This window comes from Pundamilia nyererei, unplaced genomic scaffold (genome assembly GCF_000239375.1).
Source record: "Pundamilia nyererei isolate P.nyererei 1_Seehausen unplaced genomic scaffold, PunNye1.0 scaffold00123, whole genome shotgun sequence".
Lineage (NCBI taxonomy): Eukaryota > Metazoa > Chordata > Actinopteri > Cichliformes > Cichlidae > Pundamilia > Pundamilia nyererei.
Window position 1 is genome coordinate 42,778 of NW_005187524.1, and position 11,412 is coordinate 54,189.

Consider the following 11,412-nt stretch of genomic DNA (forward strand, 5'->3'; position numbering starts at 1 on the left):
TATATATATATATATATTATCAAGATGTAACTTATGATTTATTTTTTTACCTTTCAGACTTTGACTTATTTGTTTAAATTTAAAAAACAAACAAACAAGTAAAATGGGCATATATTGCTTAACTATGCTGCTGAATAACTACAATAAATCTGCGTTCACAGTGGTGCTCGGTGCTGATCACTTTGTGGACTTTGAATTATGAGGGGGTTTTTCCTCCAAAGAAACTTAAAGTAAAATTCCTTTTTAAAATATTTCAAATACAAATATTTTTATTTTATTTGTAGTACCCTTTAGATATTTGCTGTTGAAGAAGAGGAGGTGGGAGTTCACTGTTTTTCCAGCGCAGGCCTGCATCTGAGTCGTATTATTGTGGTTGCAGCGGCAGCAGCAGTATGCAGCCTCCCTGTTTCTTTATGGGAGGAGCGGTGCGACTTCCCCACTTCTGCCCCCACTATGTAGGCTACTTTTTTTTTCTAACATCCCTGCTTACGTTTGACTGGCATAGCCTAATTTCCGCATTCCCAAATCCTCCCAGATTGGGATCACGTTTAAAATCGGGCTGATGCAACGATTTCCACTTTTTAAAATATACTCTCGACCCTCGGCTGACCAGAAGAAAGGACATTTGTTGCACCTGGGATCAAAGTCAGGTCGGTATACAAAACTTCAGAAGTCGAGAGCTGCATATTTAATTTATTTATTTATTTTTTATTTTTGGTACATGCTGAATAGCTTATTGGCGCGCCACACATAGGTCATAACGAGCATAGTTTGCGAAGAGGCAGCGGGCAGGTCTGATGTTTTCGATTATACGGTGCGATCGATGCATTCTCTGAATTTCTCTGTCAAAGCAAACCTGACATCTTTAGTGATCGTGCTGCAGAAAGGTCATTTTCTTTTGTTTGCATGCTCCCTTTTCATGAATCACGGCGTGCACAATTCAGAACAAAATGTTCTTGTTTTGTCTAGTCCGCCGTTTACATTAGTGCCTCGCACTGATTCTCAAAATACGGGTTACCCGAGCGGCTGTGGACGGAAAGCTGTAACATTTTATCACTGCAGGTCTCTGATGGAAACACAAAGTTACGTAAGATGGGCTTAATGCCGCACTGTAGGAAAAAAAAACTTCCGCTTTCAAGTTGACCAATTCAGCTACACCACTATATAACTGGTCAAGCGATTACATTGTTAAACGGCTCTAAATGTGCTTTCATGCATAGCCTGGGGGTTTCAGCATTGTAAACAAATAGTCTGGTGATAATACACCATGACCAAGCGAGTTGTTTCTATGGGACATTCAGGATTAGCCATTAATAAAGTGACTATTAGTAGAGAAAGTTTAAAACCACCTTCGGGGCCCCTGCATCAACATTCAGATGGCAGTCACTGGCTCATAATGTGTGTTTGGGGTTTTATTATGAGGATAGAAAAAATGATAAGCAAAAGTTACATTTGGCTTTAAGTGTTTTTGCTTTCATTTCAAGCTAAACTGCTCACACATTATTTCTCCGTTTTATCATGGCTGTTATGCTTTAATTGCAAGCAGAGTGTTACCGGTATGTTGTTTATGACCTCTCTACTTCCTCTTGGTCTTTATGACCTGAACTTTGAGGAAGTTGCAAAACTAAAAGTTATTCCCATGTGAGATTATTATGTAGCCTGTGAGTTCATGTTCTGAGGAGAGCCACTGACCCTCCTCTTTAATAAACATCTACACAAAGAACACAAAGCCAGATTGCTGTTTCTTGTGGTTATATATTTTAATTAGAATTTGCCTTGGTTGTTTTTGTGATGTGGGATAAAGGTACATCAGAAGTTTTTTGGGGGGATTTCATGTGACTTGGACATCCGCTGAGCTGCTGTAGTAACTTCCTGTATGTTGGGTGGCTCTCCCCGTCTTTGTATATGCTGAAGTGTCCTTGTCTACATATTTGCCTGTGCAAAACTGTGGTAATGTGTTCACACAGTGTCGCATTAACTTTGTTTTTCAGCTAAAGAAAGCAAACGATTTTCTTAAACGTTACTGCATTATGCTATATTTTGGCTGCATAATTTCACGTCTTTATCCTCAATTTTGGCTCTCCCCCCTCGATATGTCTCATATTCAGGAAATCACAGTCACCCTGTAACTATTTCTTGGCAACTGCTACCTTTAGCGCCCCTTGGAATAAAGTAGAATTTGTTTGAGTCTAGTCTTTGCAGTGTTGTTCACCTCTCTTTTTGGCCTTGTGGCATTAGATGATGTACGTTCTTGCCATGATCCCTGAAGTGTTAGAAACTGTTTTTTAGAAAATATTGCAAAATTGAATAAAAACAACATCAGTCCACCTTTTGCAAATGATTCATTGAAGCCCTCTAACAGATGGTACATAATGCACTTATATTTGTTATCAACTCATAAATGTAAAGCATTCCTGTAATGTATTCAGTTTTTTATGTGTTTTCCTTAATCTGACTTGGTTTGTTGTCTGAGTATATCTCCCGTTTTCTCCCTCTCCCGCCTAGCTGTGGTCACGACCGAGTCTGACACGATGCCAGGACAAATCCCAGATCCCTCTGTCACAGCGGGCTCCCTGCCCAGCCTGGGCCCACTGGCTGGGATCACAGCCACCACGCTGACTGACAAGCTCAAATTTGGCGACCTCCAGGAGTTTGGGACAATGCTATCACCTCTGCATTTCCTGGATAGTCTGGGGAAGAGGCCTCTAATAATCAAAACTGAGGTATAGGACACACTAAGCAGTTGATAACCGTTATCCTTTAAACTAAGGCCACGTTTTAAGTTTTTACTCAGCTTACATGTTCTTTTTAAAAGTTCATTTCTAAAAAGTGGCTCCAAGGTGTGCTTTTAATGTATCTGCTGTTAAAAAAGGGCATGGAAATTGTCTGCTAACTGTGTTTAAAATCTCGCTTCTGTATCCTAAAGAAATATGTTTGCTGTTTATATTTTATTCAACAGGACCATCTAGTGGACACAAAGGGACATGTAGTTTATAGAGCAGGTAGATTAGTAATAGTGGCAGAAGTACAGGTCGTTTTTTTAATGCTGTCCCAAAGTAGTGTTTACAAATAGAGTTAAAAACAACAACACCCTACATATATAAAACAATGAGAAGAAATGGCTTTTTATATGAACTTTCCCGCTGTGTCAGATGTCCGTGAGAAATCACGTCCTCCATACACTTGCACAGGTTTTCTTGGGGAGATTTGACTTCTCCTGCCTGCCTTAAAAAAACATGTCGGGTTCATTAATTACCTGGCGTTCAAGGATGCTTAGGCATGCCAGACTGTGCCAGATTAAAAATGCTTTTTTTCTATTTTTATGCATACCATGACTGAAACAGAAGGACTTGCAGGCTAATGTAGAGGGAAAAACAAACCAAAAAGTCTTTAGTTTGGGGAAATGTCACTTTGACTTGTTTACAGTGATAGCAAAGAAGAGCCCAGTAGGTTAAATACTAATTTTTTTTTCTTTTCTCTTTTTCTTCTTTCTTTCTTCTAAATACTAACATTAACACATACACATTCCCATCCTTACTCTGTTCATGGACTGCCTGCTATTGTATGGCAGATTAATTGTGCCTGAAGGTGTGTTTAAAACTCTTGTGCCTGTCTCTAGAGAGACGAGGAGGAAGAGAGGAGAAAACGAAGGCGGGAGAAAAACAAAGTGGCTGCAGCTCGCTGTCGAAACAAAAAGAAGGAGAGGACAGATTATCTACAAAAGGTAAGGCACATCTAAGGAGCCTCCTTTGCATGATTGCACACTCTCACATACTCAACTTGTGTCTCACTCTTTCCACAATTATTACTTTGTCTTCCTTCCAATCCCATGGCAGGAGTCGGAAAGGCTAGAGATGTTAAATTCCGACCTTAAAGCCCAGATCGAGGAGCTGAAGCTTGAACGACAGCAGCTGATCCTCATGCTCAACCGCCACCGCCCCACGTGTATTGTCAGGACAGACAGTGTCAAAACTCCGGAGGGTGAGGTGAGCCCCCTGCTGCAGCAGCTGGAGGCCAAGTGAAGGTTGTAGTGCGAGTTCCTACAGTTTACGATTGGGAAGAAGCAACAAACTAGCAGCACTTACGTTTGGGGCCTCGGTCGTGGAGGAGAACCAGCCACTGAGCGCTACACCACAAAATGTGGATCCACTGTGCTTAGACACTGTTTTGGCAGTTAAATCAATCTTCTTTCATAGTCTTTGTTTTGTTTTGTTTTTGTTTTTTATTGTTCCTTCTTGCTTTTTCATTTATTCTTCATTTTCGTCTTCACAGGTCCAGCCACAATTAGTGTGAAAGTAAAGAAAAAAACACAGCACAACTTTTGGTAGAATTACAAGCCACACACGAGGCATTACTTTGATATATTTCCAGTAATTACACCTGTGTTTTAATGCTTTTTGTTTTGTTTTTTTGTAGTTAACCCTAAAACAGAACTGCATTCGATCAGTCAGCTGCACAGATGATTATTTGTTGCTGTGTGGGATGAAACTAAGTCACTGTTTCCATGCAGGGCAGAGGCGATACCCCAAAGAGACAGTGTTTGTAAGTTATCAGGCTACAAATAGACATCTTTGCAGCATGATGTGACCTTGACTGCCCTTCAATTGTTAAAATACATGCAGGGAATTGTAGAAATATCATTGAAATCTGTGGGGAAATAGTTATATATGTATAGAAAAATAACTACTGGAATACATTAACCATCACATACAGATGATTTTTTTTATTTCTGTATAAACCCACAGTCAAAGAAGCCTTTGTATCGCATAAATAACCTCAAGCATTTTTCATTTGTTGCCACAGCAGCTGAACATTTTTTCTTTATTCCATTGTTTTTTGGCGCAGGCGTCATGTATGCACATATATATATATACACAAGTGTTTACATTGTACTTTATTTTCTGTTACCATATTGTTACTAGCAATTATGTTTATGTTTTTATTCTTTTGTATATGGTGTTATATAAGCATATAAGCTATCACAAAATCCCATTTTGTATTTCCTTAAGAAATAAATGTCTAGTTTCTTTTTTTAAAATTATTGAATAATATTTTTTTGAGTCTTGCAAAATGGAAGACGTTTTATAATAATATTTTGTGCACAAAAAAAAAAGTTTCAGGAGCAAAGTTTCTGGTAAACCCTGACATCTTGTGGTGAGCTGCAGCACAGTTCATTAACCTTCCTGCTTTATTAAGTGTGCCTATGCCAAGAGGCACACTTAATTATCTTTAAACTACTTAAAATGTATTAACTATAATATATCGCTCCATACCTCTCCACCTTTTTTAGTCGTGATGGATTCTTTGTAGGTCCAGTAGTAACTAATGTGCAATAATAATAAAATACTACTTTAGATTAAATGTGGACCATCGTTTGGTTTAGACATGTAAATCATTTTTTCAATTATTGAAATAAGAAAAACACCAAATTCTCAGCATGCACGAACAAATAAGCACAAAGACGCCCGTTGTTGTTATCAGAGGGGATTTAACACGCAGATTAAAACCGCAGTGGCTGAGGCAAAAGGAACTAAAGCTTCAGGAGAGAAGTAGGCTGACAGCAACGTTACTGTAAGTTAGCTGAGCTCCGAGTGGGTATTTTTTGCGGCATAGTGATAATTTGCTGTGTTGCAACAGGGGATGAAGTCGAAACATGCAGCAGTACTGACATGAGCAGCTCAGACAGAATGCACTGTGTCGTCTTCAGAGGTTATCTCTGCTCTGTCATGTTGAGGGTTTCTCTCAGAGCTCCCGAGGAACAGCCACTGTCATTTCTTATCTCAACAGCTGGGTGGAGTAAAAGTCGCTGTCAACACGTTCTTCAAAGGGAATTTCTCAGAAAGCTCAAGTGTATATACTCAGGAGCCGGTTAGACATCTCAATTAAAGGCTGATCAGTCTAAAGGGGTTCGAGGCACAGAGGAAGTCCGACAGCTGAATGGTTTTTGGCAGTGTCACGTGGAACGAAAGTGATACTTGGGTTTTTTCCCTCCTATTTTCGTTTTTTTCTTTTCTTTTTTAAAGGACATCTTAAGTAGGTTAGTGTCGCGGTGGCTGTGCTTCAGTTCAGTTCAGTTCATTTCTGGAGCAGATAATGGGGGACAGGTGCGCTCCGGATACGACGGAGAATGGTCCACACATGGGAGTAATAGGTCCAGCTGCCGCGGACCCCATTGAACACAGCGGGATCATAAACAGGGAGAGCGACTTGGGGGTCACTACGCGTCTATACAAGAGGCGATGGATGATAGTGTTCCTCTTCAGCTCTTACTCTCTGATCAACGCTTACCAATGGATCCAATACGCGATCATCAGCAACATAATTATGAAGTTCTACAAGGTGGAAGCCTTCGCGGTGGACTGGCTGTCTATGGTCTACATGCTCACATACATCCCCTTCATTTTCCCAGTCACCTGGCTCCTGGATATTAGGGGACTGCGGGTCACAGCGCTGATTGCGAATGCGCTCAACTGCGCCGGGACATGGATAAAGGTGGCCAGTGCCAAACCGAGCCTATTCTGGGTCACCATGCTTGGACAGTTTATGAGTTCCTTTGCCCAGGTTTTCATCCTCGGGATGCCCTCCCGCCTGGCGTCGGTGTGGTTCGGAGCGAATGAGGTTTCCACCGCCTGCTCCATTGGAGTTTTTGGCAACCAGGTGAGTTAACACAGGGAGTCTGTTAAACAGACCTCAATTTCTGTTTGTTGCGTAAAACCCATGAAAAATAATGCCTAATATCTGGTACATTTATAGACATTAGTAACTTGGAGTAGACTGGCTCAATGAACATCTTAGAGTGGAATCAATTTAAATATTTCCATTTGGGCCCAGCTGACTTAATCTTATCCTTCCAACTTTATAGAACAATAAGTTATGGATTTAATCAAATGCAAATGTTAGGCTGTATAAAACTAGACGTTTTGATAAAACTTGTAAATAATGATAGAAATGTGCCAATAATGACATTCTGCTTCTTTGGCTATGTTTTTCCTGGTGCCTGGCTCCTGTTGTTTTTTTGTTTTTGTTTTTTTGTTGTTGTTGTTGTTGTTGTTGTTTTTTTTTGGGGGGGGGGCATTAATTTGCGCTGTGATAAATATCAGGTGTGTTTTCTTCACTTTCTGCAAGCAGTGAACTGTGGGTTTTGGGGGGTCCCTCTGTGTCACCTGGTACACTTCTTTGTCCACCAGGCAAAGAGGCCCTGACTAAATCTGATCTGTAAAAACTGAAGGAATTTGTTTTTGATTGTTCGAAAACAGTGTGAGTGATGGATACACCCACTACACCAGTTATATTTAAGCTGCACCGTCAATATCAATGAATTGCCATTGCAGTGGTTATTTCTATTTGGGCGTGTTGTCCTTAATTGGTAAACCAAATAGGGGAGACTGGGTATATTTGTAAAATTAAGAGAGTTGTAGCACCGCCAATCCCACCAATCAGAGATGAGATAGGACTCATATGGTCACTTCAGTGTCTACCCACTTCCATTCCTGATTTCATATGATGATTGACATGGCAGGAAACAACTGCGTGTAGATTTTATTGGGGGGGAGAGTACAAAAGTAATTGTTTTGACCAGCACTAAACTTTGTTTATTATCCAAATCCCAAAACCAAATTCAGTGTATTTATGTAGCACATTTAAAAACAGAAAGTTTGCCCAAAGTGCTGTACGGAAACAAAAGGATAAAACACAGGATAAAACCACTGCACTCACATAAAAACATAATAATACACATGATAAACATATCAACTCACACCAGTCTGAACGCTATTGAAAAAAGAAGATCCCTGTTTAATATTTAAAGGCAGCGTATTCCAAAGTTTGGGGGCCATAATTGAAAAGGCTCGTTCTCCTCTACGTTTTAGCCTAGATTGATTTTGGGACAACCAACAGCAGCTGGTCAGCTGATCTGAGGGTCCGCAAAGGAATCTAAGGCTGAAGTAACTCAGAAAGGTATGGGGGAGCAAGACCATTAAGGCATTTATAAATCAGCGCTTTGAAATCAATTCTGTCATGAACAGGAAGCCAATGAAGAGAAGACAGGATTGGTGCCTGTGGGTACCAGTCAAGAGGCGGGCAGCAGCATTTTGAACGAGCTGAAGACGTGCAACAGATCCTTGGCTGACTCCAACATAAAGTGCATTACAGTAGTCAAGCCGAGTTGAAATATAGGCATGTATTACCTTCTCCATGTCACGTCTTGACAAAACTGGCTTCAGCTTAGCTATTTGCCTCAACTGGAAAAAGCTTTTTTGCAACACAGAACTAATATGTTTGTCCAATTTTAAAATCTTAGTCCATAATGACTCCCAAATTTGTCACATGCTATTTGATATAACACCCTAGCCAACCACAATTCCCAAGCGGGTTGCATGAAATATTATTGGGTCTAAATACAATCACCTCCGTTTTACTCTCATTGAAACTCAAAAAGTTCAGAGCCATCCAAGCTTTGACATCTTCAAGGTAGTTCAAAAAAATTGGATGGAGCCTGGGCCATTTGGTGCTAAAGGCAAATACATTTGGCAGTCGTCTGCGTAGCAGTGAAAGGATATTTTGTGTTTTCTGAAAATAGACCCCAAAGGGAGCAGAAAACAAATGTCGGCATTTTATGTAAAAGTCTGAAAACTAGTGCAAAAATTAATTGAGTTACAGATGCTAAAGCAAACAGCCAGTCTCCCCTACATATGTTTGCAAACATGTGAAATGACACTATGCACACAGGATGTTTAACCGGTTCTTTTAAGATGATCTGCCCGCTCTGTGGCTACATCTCCACTGAATTTTATTCTTGTTTGCTTTGCACAAGCTGATGATCACTTCACATCCTTACAAGTCACTTAATACAAGTCCTGTACCCAGAATCCATGCAAGCTACAGAGAACTAGTTTACTTACTGATATACAGGATAGTGTTTTCATGTGTGACAGTAACACAGACCCACCAATGTTTAAGTACATTTTTACAGTGTAGTTTGAGGGATTTGTGAAGAAAAATGATCAGTTCTATTCAATTCAGTTTTATTTATATAGCGCCAAATCACAACAAAAGTCGCCTCAAGTCGCCTTCTGAAGAGTATAATATAAAAAAAGAATTCTAAACTTAAATAGTAAACTTTTCACTGCACTCGATGCAGCCTTGTCAAAATCGGAGTACACCCGATGATGAAATAGTTTATAGAACCACCTTTAGCAGTGACAGGTTGATGTAATCAGTTGCTATGGAATTTTATCAGTCTCGTATCACTCTGAAGGAATTTCCACTCTTTTTTACAGCATTGCTTCAGTTCATTGGGGTTGAGGACATTCATTTCTGCAAGGTCCCACGATCAGACTGAGGTCTGGACTTTAACTGGGTCATTGCAACACCTTGATTCTTAAAATTTTCTGCTATTTTGTTGTGAATTTGCTGCTGTGCTTATTTTGGGATGATTGTCTTGTTTCATAAATCAATTTTGGCCAAGCTTTCAGTCAGACAAATGGTCTCACGTTTGCATACTTTAGCATAGAGAGTGGTTCATAGTTGACTCATTGACTGCAAGTGCAAAGTCCTGTGCCAGCAAAACAAGCCTGAATCAACAACCTGCCACCACTGAACTTGACAGTTGCTATAAGGTGTTTGTGCTGTTGTGCTATGTTTGGTTTACACTGCGCATCACAGTCAAATAGCTCCAATTTTGGCTTGTCTGTCCAAAAGATATTATTCCAGTAATTTTGTGGTTTGTTCAAATGCAACATTTGGAAAAGTACATGTTGTCTGTTAGGAGTGCTCCCTTAAATGTTGCGTCATTAGAAAGCCTTGCTTGTGCTCTTGACAGTAGGATTCATATAGATTGCATAAATTGTACTTAACGTAGAGATTATGGTCACCTCAGAGGACAAGGATGAATTGCTAGGAGGATAGAAATATATATTTTTTAAAATCCCCCCCGAGCGTGAGATTTGACAGGTGGGGCAACTGTAAAGTCAGGTTTCCAATTAGAGGTAACGAGATAAGAGATAACTCTTTATTGTCATTCCTCAGTCTAGTACAATAGTACAACAAAATTGGAAACTGTCCCACTCGGCATTACGCACAACACAACAACACAACACAACAAAAACAAGACAACACAGTAACTTAACTTAATAAATAAAAAGAAATAAAAAGAATGAGTCTATGTTTTTATTTCACATTGTTGTTATTATTATTATTATTATTATGTTATTGGCCCCCCAAAAAGTCCAGGGAGGTAGCCAATCAGGTCAACTGTTAGCACTGATTAGGGCTATTGCCCTGTTGTAAAAGCTGTCCTTGAGTCTGTTTGTCCGCGACCTCAGCAGCCCGAATCTCCTGCCCGACGGCAGCAGCTTAAACACCCTGCAGATGCTGCGTGCCCTCTTGAGACAGCGAATGCTGTGCAGGTCCTTCAGATAAGGGTGAGGATGTCCAGTGATTTTTGGGCCATATTAATGACCGTCTGAAGTGCCTTTTTGTGTGCCATGGTGCAGCTGAAGAACCTTACACAGATGCAGTATGTCAACAGACTTTCAGTGGAGCAGCGGTAGAAGGCGATTAGCAGCTCCTTCTTCAGGTCCATTTTTCTGACGGTTCTCAGAATATGGAGACATTGTTGGGCCTTCTTTAAAACCGCCGAGGTGTTTGAGCTCCATTGGAGGTCTGTGTCTATGTGCACACCCAGGAACTTAAAACTGGAGACCCTTTCCACACGCTCCCTGTTGATGCTGACAGGCTGCAGCTCAGACTTCCTCCTTCTGAAGTCGACTACCAGCTCTTTTGTCTTGGTGGTATTGAGGTCCAGGTTGTTGTCTGCACACCAATCCGACACCCTCTCAGACAATGGTGTCTTCAGTTGATCTAATAGCTCTGTATGTGAACTGGAGCGGGACATTAGTTTTTATTTTTATTTCACTTAGACTTTTGTTTCAGTTTAGTTTCTGTTAGTTTCCAGAGTGGACTTCCTCATTTCAGTTTAGGTTTGTTTTTTTAATGATTAATATTAGTTTGCATTAGTTTCAGTGTTGGTTTTTCTGTGTTGTAGACATCAAAGCTACATCAAGAAAGTTGTAATAAAACATTTACCTAACGTAAAAACGATTTTGTTAGATTTAGCCAATTAAAAAAATGTGTCAGGTTTAGAAAAATATCACCGCTTGTGCTGAAATCCAACCCTTTGCTGTTTTCTTGGTTGCCCCGCTTGCCTGGACAAATGTATACTTCCTGTTGAAATACGTAAGTCACAAAGTTGTGCTGCTTGTCACGAAAAACACTTGAAGCTCCCTACCCACGAACACAAACGCCAACTATTTCATGTTTGTTTGCTCGGAGACCGGGCTGCTTTTGAACGAGGCATCCAAATGGGAAATGAAGTGACCACTGTCGCCATCTTTTTTTTTTTCTTTTTTTTTT

General features: G+C 40.2%; 2 protein-coding genes across 5 annotated transcripts in view; both read left to right on the forward strand.

Moving 5' to 3' along the window:
- Window positions 1–384: 384 nt before the first annotated feature.
- jdp2a (Jun dimerization protein 2a) lies at window positions 385–4,907 on the forward strand. 3 transcript variants are annotated; one of them, XM_005742692.1, is made up of 4 exons: window positions 385–650; window positions 2,506–2,723; window positions 3,620–3,724; window positions 3,837–4,907. In XM_005742692.1, the coding sequence occupies exons 1-4, from the start codon at window positions 563–565 to the stop codon at window positions 4,020–4,022; spliced, it is 597 nt and encodes a 198-aa protein (XP_005742749.1). In that variant the 5' UTR covers window positions 385–562; the 3' UTR covers window positions 4,023–4,907. The 3 variants fall into 3 exon arrangements, with proteins under 3 accessions (XP_005742749.1, XP_005742750.1, XP_005742751.1); XM_005742693.1 differs by lacking the exon at window positions 385–650 and adding an exon at window positions 666–792; XM_005742694.2 differs by lacking the exon at window positions 385–650 and adding an exon at window positions 787–814.
- A 467-nt stretch (window positions 4,908–5,374) lies between these two features.
- Window positions 5,375–11,412, forward strand: part of flvcr2a (FLVCR choline and putative heme transporter 2a) — a 26,113-nt gene continuing 20,075 nt past the window's right edge. Inside the window, exon 1 of one of the 2 annotated variants that reach the window (XM_005742697.1) lies at window positions 5,375–6,657. In XM_005742697.1, the coding sequence (XP_005742754.1) occupies window positions 6,094–6,657 (564 nt within the window). In that variant the 5' untranslated portion in view covers window positions 5,375–6,093. The remainder of the gene's footprint in view (window positions 6,658–11,412) is intronic. The other variant, XM_005742696.1, reaches the window with a different exon arrangement.

Coding starts and splice junctions, on each gene's coding strand:
- jdp2a (XM_005742692.1), top strand. CDS start 563: ATGCAACGATTTCCACTTTTTAAAATATACTCTCGACCCTCGGCTGAC. Junction 651..2,505: donor GCACCTGGGATCAAAGTCAG/GTCGGTATACAA, acceptor TCTCCCGCCTAG/CTGTGGTCACGACCGAGTCT. Junction 3,725..3,836: donor GGACAGATTATCTACAAAAG/GTAAGGCACATC, acceptor ATCCCATGGCAG/GAGTCGGAAAGGCTAGAGAT.